Raw genomic sequence first — 10,450 nt, 5'->3', positions numbered from 1 at the left:
TTAGGTGCTGGATGTTCCAAGCGTGGGGCTCGGGGTTTCCTTGCATATCTTCAATTCGGTATACCCCTGCCTTGACCACTTTTGTCACCTTGAAAGGACCTTCCCAGGTCGGTGCTAACTTGCCCGCGGCCGCTCTTTTTCCTGTAGCTTCCAGGTTTCTTAGGGTCAGATCTCCCACCTTTAAGCTTCTTTCCCTGACCTTTTGGTTGTAATATCTCGCTGCTCGTTGTTGATAAGCGGCCGTTCGGACTTGGGCTTCTTCCCTGACTTCCTCAAGAGCATCCAGGTTGCTTCTTAACTTATCCTCATTAGTATTCTCACTGACGAATTGGACTCGATGAGTGGGGATCTGCAATTCAACTAGAACTACGGCTTCTATGCCATAAACAAGTGCAAACGGTGTTTCTTTAGTGGGCGCTCTGGGAGTGGTTCGGAGTACCCATAGTATGCTATTGAGTTCTTCTGCCCAATTCTCCTTTGCGCCATCCAGCCGTTTCTTTAATCCTTGAAGGATAGCTCTGTTAGTGACTTCTGTTTGGCTATTAGTCTGAGGATGAGCCACGGAGGAGAACTTATGCCATATGCTCATGTTCGTCGTGAAGGCTCTGAAAATGCTGCAGTCAAATTGTCTGGCGTTGTCTGAGATAAGCACTCTAGGTATGCCAAATCTGCAGATGATATGTCCCCATACGAAATCTATCATCTTGCGGGCCGTGATTGTGGCTATTGCTTCTGCCTCTGGCCATTTCGAGAAATATTCCACAGCCACCACCACGAATTTCCTTTGCCCCGTAGTCTTGGGGAAAGGTCCCAGGATGTCGATTCCCCATTGTGAGAAAGGCCATGGACTGGATATGCTTGCTTGAGGAGTGGCGGGGGTTCTGATGGCGTTAGCAAATCTTTGACATACGTCGCACCTCCGGACAAACTCCTCTGCTTCTTTTTTAGCAGTGGGCCAGTAGTACCTTTGCCTGAATATTTTGTTGACTAATGTCCCTGCTCCCTCGTGAGCCCCACATAGGCCTCTATGTATTTCTTCCATTACCTTTGTAGCTTCTTCCGGACTCACACACCGGAGCCATGGGCTGGACTTCCCTTTTCTGTATAAGGTTCCCCTTATTGCTTGGTAGTTGGCAGCACGAGCTGCTATCTTTCTGGCTTCATCTTTATCTTCGGGGAGCTTGCCCTCCTCCAGATATCTCAGGTATGGGGTCATCCAAGTTGAGCTCTGTTCTACCTGCAGTACCGTGTTTGTCTTTTTAAAAGCAGGTGTGCGGACATGCTGTATATATACCTCATCAGGGAGCTGTTCTAACTCTTCTTTGGTCAACCGACTAAGCAGGTCTGCTTCCTCATTTTCTTCCCGAGGTATTCTTTGAAATCTGACGATAACTCCCCGACCCGTGAGCTCGGCTTCTATAGTTTTTACTTTATCAAGATAGTTCTGCATGATGGGGTCCCTAGCCTGATATACCCCCGTAACCTGGTTGATCACCAACTGAGAGTCGCTATTCACCTCGAGGTCGGTTACCCCTACCTCCGAAGCTACCAACATTCCATTTACCAGGGCTTCATATTCGGCCATATTGTTAGAAGCCGTAAATTCTAAACGCAAGGCATAACATATTTTAAAACCTTCTGGCCCTTTAAGCATTATCCTAGCGCCACTACCCTCAGCACCTGATGCTCCGTCTACATACAGCTTCCAGCTAAATTCTTGGGGGGCTCTCTCTCTCCCCCCTTGCTTGATATTTCCGAGGATGATCCTCCCTTCTCCTCATTGAATGCGCACTCCGCTATGAAGTCAGCCAGAGCTTGAGATTTTATGGCTGTTCGAGGTCGGTACTCTAGACAGTAAGGGTTAATTTCTACGGACCATGCCAACATCCGCCCTGAAGTTTCCGGTCTACGTAGAATCTTTTTTAAGGGTTGGTCTGTCATTACGACTCCTTGGTGGCTTTCTAGGTAAACTCTGAATTTCCAGACTACCAGCAATAAGGCGTAAGCCAATTTTTCAATGTTCGAATATCTGACCTCAGTGTCTCGGAGTACCTTGCTAATGTAGAAAACAGGTTTCTATTCTCCTTCTTCCACCCTTACTAGCACTGCGCTGACTGCTTGTTCTGAGGCCGCCAGATATATCAGGAGTTCTTCTCCTTTTATGGGACTGCTGAGCACATGGGGCGAGCTAAGATACTTCTTAAGCTCTAGGAAGGCCTTTTGGCAGTCTTCTGTCCATTCGAAATTCGGTACCTTCCTCAACTTTTGGAAGAATGGCAAGCACTTTTCTGCCGACCTTGACATGAATCGGTTAAGCGCTACTACTCTCCCGGTTAGTCTCTGAACATCTCTTACACAGGTCGGTTCTGGCATATTCAGTATGGCTTCCACTTTCTCCAGATTGGGCTCAATGCCTTTACCACTCACCATGTACCCCAAAAATTTTCCTCCCCTAATGAAGAAAGCACATTTTGCTGGGTTCAACTTCATTCTGTATTGATCTAACACCCCAAATATCTCCCTCAAATCTGCTATGTGTTGTTGGAAAGTTGAACTTTTGACCACCATATCATCCACATACACTTCCAGATTTCGCCCGATCTGGTTTTTGAAGATTTTATTCATCAACCTCTGATAAGTTGCCCCGGCATTTCTCAATCCAAAGGGCATAGCTCTATAACAGTAAGTTCCATCTTCAGTTATAAATGAGGTCTTTTCCTCATCCGACCTTTCCATTGGGATTTGATGATAACCCGACATAGCATCTAAAGAAGACATATAATCAAAACCAGCCGTTGAGTCGACCATTTTATTAATATCGGGGAGGGGGTAACAATCTTTAGGGCAGGCCTTATTTAGGTCGGTAAAATCTATACACATCCTGTATTTGCCATTGGCTTTTTTGACTAACACTGGATTTGCCAGCCATTGTGGGTACATGACTTCCCTAATAAAGCCTGCCTCTTCTAGCTTCTGCACTTCTTCCCGGGTGGCCTGCTGCTTCTCTCTTCCCACTACTCTCTTCTTTTGCTTCACCGGTCTGGCCTCGGGGAGAACATTCAATCGGTGTGTCATTACTTTGGGGTCAATTCCCGGCATGTCTGAGGGCTTCCATGCGAAGGTCGGCGCGTGACTTCGGATCAGGGCCATGACTTCGCCTTTTTGTTCTTTGGTGAGGCTGGCATTAAGACTAAAAACCTTGTTTGCATCTGCTTCTGATAAGGGGAAGGTTTCCAACTCTCCAACTGGCTCTGTCCGGGCTTCTTTTGTTTCATCTCTGACCTCCAGAACTTCCGAGTCGAGTGCTTCTCCAGTTGAGCTCGGCTCTGTTACTGTGGCCAAGTATACCGCCCTTGCTTCTTCCTGGCTACCCCGGACCATTCCCACTCCTTCTTCCGTTGGGAACTTGAGTGCCAAATACCTGATGCTAGTGACAGCTTCAAAGTCGAACAACGCCGGTCTCCCCAAAATCGCATTGTAGCTCAGTGGGAGTTTGACCACCAAAAACACCTCATGATGGGTGCGAGCTCTAGGTGCTTCTCCCAGGGTAAGAGCCAGCTTCACCTTTCCTTCTACAAGTACTGGTGCTCCTCCGATCCCCTTGATTGGTGACTGGTCCCGAACCAGCTGTTCTTCTGGGATTCTCATCTGCTGGAAAACCCGATATGGCAGCAAGTTGACCTTACTCCCGTCATCTACCAGAACCTTCTTTACTCGAAAATTATTAATGACAGCCTCAATGACGAGCGCATCATCATGGGGCATCTGAATGCCTTGTGCATCTTCCGGAGAGAAAGCGATAGTCATGGGAGAGTGCTCAACGATCTGCATGACTTCACTATTGCTGGTCTCCCCTTCCCGGTTTCTCTTCTTTCCTCGACGGCTCATCCGTCCTCCTGTTCCTCCAACAATCATGTTGATGGTCCCGCTGGACCCATCATTCACTGGTCCAGCTCCTATTCTCCTAGGCGTCTGAGTTGTCGGACCAGGCTGAGGCCTCTGTCCCTCTGGTTTCTTCACAAAATTTTTGAGGTGCCCCCTTTTGATCAGCCTCTCAATCTCCGCGATTAACTGAAAACAGTTATTCGTATCGTGCCCATGGCTCCGGTGATACTGACAATACTTGTCAGGATTTCTTTGATCTGCTTCCGACTTCATGGGTTTGGGCCACTGGAGGAACTCCTTATCCTGGACTGCCATGAGCACTTCGGCTCTGGAAGCGTTGAGGGGGGTTGGTTTCTCGGGAACCCAAGGAGGGAGCACTCTTGGTTCAAGAGCCCGAGGAGGAGGAGGAGGCCTTTGATCCCTTCTCTCCCAGGCCTGCTTGTATGGCTCAGGTCTCTTTCCATGTTTCTTCTCGTGTCTCTCCGGCCTCCTCTCCTCCGGGGCCTTCTCTTTTCCTGCCATTCCTTTAGCAAATCTACTCATCACTAAGGCGTCATCCTGTCTTATATACTTCTCTGCCCTCGTCATCAACTCAGCCAGTGAGGTCGGAGGTTTCCTGCTCAAAGAACCAAAGAACTCGGCAGAGGTTGTTCCCTTTTGCATGGCCTCCACCGCCCTTCCTTCATCCAGCTCGGAAATCTGCAGGGCCTCCGTATTGAAGCGGGCGACATACTCTCTAAGTGATTCTCCTTCTTTCTGTTTCACTCTTTCTAGATAGCTCGTCTTCCTATCTGCTGGCACCCCGGCTATGAACCGGCTGATGAAACGGGTGGCAAGATCTCCAAAACTTTTAATGCTTCCGGCCTCCAAGCTATTGAACCACGCCCGCGCTGGTCCCGAGAGCGTTGTTGGGAACACCTTACACATTAAGGCATCTGACAGAGTTTGCAACTCCATGAAGGGCTTATAGTTCATGACGTGCTCCCTCGGGTTACCAGCTCCGTTATAGGCCGCCATCGGCGGCATCATAAACTTCTTGGGAACGGTCTCCTGCTGTACTATCTTTGAGAAAGGAGAAGAAGTGGGCAAGGAGGTTTGGCTCTGATCTTTCTTACCTAGCTCGGCTAAGAGCTGCTCCTTCAACCTTTTCAACTTTTGGTCCATTTTCTCGTCTGCTGAGCCGGATCTTCCCTCCAAGCTGCATTCCTCTTCTTCTGCTGCAGTTCCCGTTGTTTCGGCAGAATAGTTGTCCGCCCCCTCATTTTCTATCATCTCTCTTGCCCTCCTCCCATGGATTCGGGCCTCCGGTTCTTCTTCTTCCTCGGTATCACGGCTGTTAGTTTGGGGGCGGTCAAAGATAGGTCGGGGTTCATTGGTTCTGGGTTCCTCCACCACTGGGAGTGCATTTACTGGGGTGCTAAGGCCCCTCTGTTGCATTATCTGCCCCAACCAGTGAGCAGTAGTCTGTAGCTGGAGAGCCATGGTTTGGATGTCCTGGTTAGACAAGGTCACGGTGGGAGTATTCCCTGCCAAGCTTGGCGAGGGATTAAGAGGAATAGGCGTTTGGTTATTCAACGTTGTAGGGCTAGAAAAGGAGAACTGCTGCCCATCTTGGGCAGAGCTCAGGTCATTCGGAATGTTAAGGTTATTTTCTTGGTGGTTTGCCATTGTGGATCTCAGTGGGTTTTGAAAGTGAAAACTCCGGTGATGAAAAGATCTCCTTCGTTTCCCACAGACGGCGCCAATTGATGATCTGAGATCCAATAGAATAGGGTTTTACAAGGGTTTTGGTATTGAAAAATAGACTTAAACTTTCTGGGGAGGGGATTCCCTTTTATCCATTTCGTTATGCTTGCTGGTGACGTGTAAAGGTCTCTCCATGATTGGGACACGCGTCTCTGACATACAGATTCGGGCGTACGAGGGTATCAGCCGCCTGCTCCATGCGTAACGGCCTCTGATTCTCCTTGTGCGTACGCTCGAGCGGATCTGCTAGGTTGTCTGAGTATGGCTCTGGAAACTGGGCTGGGCCGAGAGTCGGGCCGGACGCTGAACCTGAGAGGAGAGGGCCTGCTGGTCGCGGACTGGGCCGATCCGAATGAAGAAGCTTGGTTGAGCCCGGCCTTGAAGGTTGAATGAGCCAGGCTTATTGTGCATATCAGGTGTGTGGGCCTCTACGTTATGGGCCTTTGGCTGTGGTCAAGCCCTTGATCTGGGGTGAAGAAATCCAGCGGTCATCACTAGGATTAAAGCGATGCAATTGGTTGATATTGTTAAACAATGATACTCTTTCTTTTGAACCAAATTGACGCGGAGAAGGATAGTAGGCGGAGAAAGAGAGTGGAATCATAGGTTTCTTTACAGCGATTTTCTTCCTTTTTCTATTTTTTTGTTCTGTCGATTTGTAGTGATGGAGATTGGTTTTATGTGGAATACTGAGTTGCAGTGAATTTCTGATGGATGGACTTCCTCATATCTCATATATTATCAGAAAATATAAAATAACTTTTAATATAAGATCAGGAGTGATTGGAACTAATTAACATCATGGATGGTAAAATCAATCTTTGCCATGGTTTCAAAACAAGGGGGTTGGGAGCATCATACACTTGTCATGTTGGGCTGCCAATTTTCCCTTTCTGGGGACATTGGAAACAAGTTGTAACTTTTACATTGATAATTGAGATGGCACCATTCAAAATGTTTAAAAGGAAAGATGTCATGGATTTTTCTTTTTTCTTTTTTCAGAAGATGTCGTGGATTGGTAGTAAAATTGTAGAGAATTTGAATTTAAATATTGACAATCCTCTAAGAATTACATAATCATTTTTCTATTTTAGTTTTCTTTTCTTTGGTCACGAATGGTGCTTAACATTGTGAGCAGCAACAGCTCTGGTCACAGAATCTCTGAAGATCACTTCGCCACGGCAACTTTCTTTTTTTTTTTTTGCTAAAAAATAAAAAAACAGAGAGAGATTGAAGGGAAATCTTTCCTGGTAGTATTTGGGAAGTAGAAGCAGCCTTTGTAAAGGTACTAAAACAAGTGGAAAGGCAAGAGAATCTAAAAGAGAGGTGGTGTGTGCTGGATTAAAGCAAATAAACAACCAATGGGACACCAATAGTATCAATGCTCTTTGCTGTCTTTAGTACCAAAATTCAATTCAGACACCATACTCAGCTTAATGAATTACTGCATTATTATTTTATTTACTACATATTACAATTATTTTCATATGCCATGGCCCATGCTTATTGATTGTGATTGGAATTATTGAACTCTAAATTTTAAGATAATAACAAACTCTTGACAAAAAGATAAAATTTGACAACGGCATCTGCCTGCTCCAAATAATCCAAGAACATCACATAACTCCAATGACAGGAACATTTGTAACACACACATACAAAAAATAAAAATAAAAATCTCATCGATGGCTTCAATTCAATATTAAAGAAGTCCTTTTTTTTTAGAGTTTAGAGCTTCAAATAACATCCTAAACGTTAACAAACCAAATGATAATTTGTGCAATGGTATAGCGGTTAAAGGAGAAAAAAAAGTTTTATACATAATATAAAGTTTTTCTCAAAAAAGTTTTAACATTTTAATTCCATATTTAGAAAAATACATAATTTTTTTTTAGAGATTTTCTTTTTTTTAAGATATTAAATCAATATATTAGAACCGTTCTCTCTAAAATATTTAAATATCTTAGAAAATTTTTCTCTTCTCCAAAAAAATTAAGATTATGAGATATTTTACTTTACACACCCCATCCCAAAAAAATATAAATTCAAATTCTTTTTAAATACTATTAAAAATATATTTTTTAACAAAATACTATCTTCAGTAAACTATTTTAACCTCCCAACTACAAATCTACATAGAGTAGAAGTAACAAAGCTTACTAAGGGCTTACTAGCATATCATATATATATATATATTGACTAAATTTCAAAATTAAGAACTCGTATTCAGTAAAAACAAACTTAAATACATTGAATAAATGCTAATTGATTAGGTTGGTTTTTTTTTAAAAAAAAAAAACTAATGAATTAGGCTAGCATTGTAGAGTTGCATAAGAACTCGTAATCATAAAAATGATCATAAATACATTGAACTAAAGCTAATTGATTAGTTGCACACTTGCACTACTAAGATTGAAGAATAATGATGTTTCACCTACCTCAACACAATCACATTTCTCATTTGCCATGCCGTGAAACCCCACCACCAAAATCTGCACAGAACAGAAGCCCCCACAAAAATATCAGTTCAGTGAAAGTCACATAACGCATGCAAAACAACAAAATGCATAAAGGTTCAAAGTAGACAAAAGCAAGCATTTTTTTTTATAGCCCATGTTTGGTTTAACTTTCTTTAACTTAACAAAGTTAAAGAAAACAAGTTACTTCCGTAAAATATGAAAATACTTTAATTTTAAGAAGTTAAAAAAAAAGTGTCTATCAATCAGATATAATTTAACACAAAGTCTAAATTACCTAGTTGAGTTAGCAGAAACCAACACAACTGGCTTCACGAAGAAACTTTTTTCATGAAAAGTTTAAAGCAGAGCAAACATAGCAGAGAAGAAAAGTTGAAATTCCCGATTGTTATTTATCATTGCTGTTTTATTATCTATACCCATCAATCCCCGTAAAAGACTTCCAATTTCCAACTCACAAAAGAGGTTAACAAAATAAACTTAAATTGAAATCAGGTACAGGAGGAAAAAATTAAATAGCACTTGTTCCCATAATCAGTCGTCATCATCTTCGCCGGACTCATGATGTTTAACCTTGGCTAACCCAATCCCACGCGCCACCGTCGTGTTCGGCACCTCAATAACAGTCGCCGATGATATCTCCATCTGGCAAACTCTAATCGCACCAATTAATTTCTCAGGCAATTCATCCTCTGCCTGCGCCTCAACCACAAACCCCATATCAACAGAAACGCTTGTAACATATCCCAATGCAAGATGCAAAATAGCTGAGGCGATCTTTGAGCTCCCTACATCTACGTCAATCTCCAGATAATTGGCTCCTCTATGATAATTACAGGTTAAGGCTTTACCTAACAAACAAGCACTATAGCTCCCTACCGTTTTCTTCACGATCCACGGTCCTTTGACAATGCGGTTCACGATCTTGAACCGCTGGTTCCTAAACGAGTCATCTCCATTAATGAACCGATACAACAGCGAACCAGGAGAGATAGGATCCTCAGTCACAAAGTAAAACACAGCACTGTACTGTTCCTTACCAGGAACTTGGATATTAACGGCGAAGATGAAACTTTTCAAGGATTCTCCTTGTGACTGCACCTTTCTGAGAGCGAGAGCCACGCGGTTATCAGGGCGGGCGAGTACGTTTTCGAGTTTGGTAGTGGACTTTAGCCAGTCCATACCGGCAGGGTAGAGTAAGTAATCGCCGGCGGGGCATTTCTGTCGTTTAGCGAAAAAGTTTTTGGCTCGTAAAAAAAATAGGTCACCTGGAGGAGACGCCCAGCCGTTGATTCCATCGTCGAGGTTCACGCGGCGCAACGATCCACCGTTGATTGCCTCGGAGATCCAAGCAGATGGAGTAAAGCTAATGGTAGTGGTAGAGACGTCGGAATTGGATCTGGAGGCGGTAGATTCAGCGGCGTAATTCAGGTGCTTATGCTTAGTTGGGCACATGATGATTGAGTTTTCCGATTCTCGGAAGATAAATATACACACTCGCTATCCAAATCTCCGATATCCGCTGAGGGTGAGAGTAAAGCTTATATGTAGCCTAAGAAGAGAAAGAAGAAAACTACGCCCTTGTGTTTCTCTAAAATTACGAAAGAGCCCCCTATCATCTTGACGGTTAATTTATTTTTTCTATGTTTAATCGCTTTTTATATTAAATTTATAATAAAATTTTGTTCTCTCATGTTATTCATGAAAATTAAATTTAATATTTTAATTTATAAAAAACGTTTTATATTTATTTATTCGATTAAATAATTATTTTTCTTTAGTTACGATTAAGCATAATCCAAAAGTATGAATATACGTAAGCCGTTGCTGGCAACGCACATGTGCACAATTATAGCATTTTTTTTATTATTTCCTTATAATAATCTCATGGAGATAAAAATGAAATCATTTTTCATAATCGAGAATAAAATAATTATTTTTTATGGACTAATTTTAATTATTTTTAATTCAAGTTGTAAATAATTTTAAAAAATATATATCAAGTATTATATAAAATTCCTTAAATATTCTTTTATAAACTTCAATCATATTCCTCAATTTTCTTGTATTTATTATTTAAAACAGAATCAAATTTAGACACACAATTTTTTATTTTGGCAAAATTGTAATCAAATACATGGAAAAAAATACTTAAGCAAAAATTATAATAACTTCCAAATAACTATGGGAATTAGCAAAATAATTGTTCTTCTCTAACCGCTCTTCCCCTTTTGTTTCTATAATAAACTATTGGATGCTTATAATCTACTCTTACTAACACAAAAGGAATGACTATAAAAATATATCATAAGATTTTTTATAAGTTAAAAATAAATCCTTCC

At 42.4% G+C, this 10,450-nt stretch overlaps 1 protein-coding gene across 1 annotated transcript; it reads right to left on the bottom strand.

Moving 5' to 3' along the window:
- Positions 1-7,191: 7,191 nt before the first annotated feature.
- On the bottom strand, positions 7,192-9,698 carry LOC110610490 (protein ENHANCED DISEASE RESISTANCE 2-like). The gene is made up of 2 exons (XM_021750424.2): positions 8,631-9,698; positions 7,192-8,123 (listed from the first exon to the last, which is right to left on the bottom strand). The coding sequence occupies exon 1, from the start codon at positions 9,561-9,563 to the stop codon at positions 8,643-8,645; it is 921 nt and encodes a 306-aa protein (XP_021606116.1). The 5' UTR covers positions 9,564-9,698; the 3' UTR covers positions 7,192-8,123; positions 8,631-8,642.
- Between the last annotated feature and the right edge of the window lie 752 nt (positions 9,699-10,450).

The sequence above is a fragment of the Manihot esculenta genome, chromosome 3 (assembly GCF_001659605.2).
Source record: "Manihot esculenta cultivar AM560-2 chromosome 3, M.esculenta_v8, whole genome shotgun sequence".
Classification (NCBI taxonomy): Eukaryota; Viridiplantae; Streptophyta; class Magnoliopsida; order Malpighiales; family Euphorbiaceae; genus Manihot; species Manihot esculenta.
This window is presented reverse-complemented; position numbering and strand designations above follow the sequence as displayed.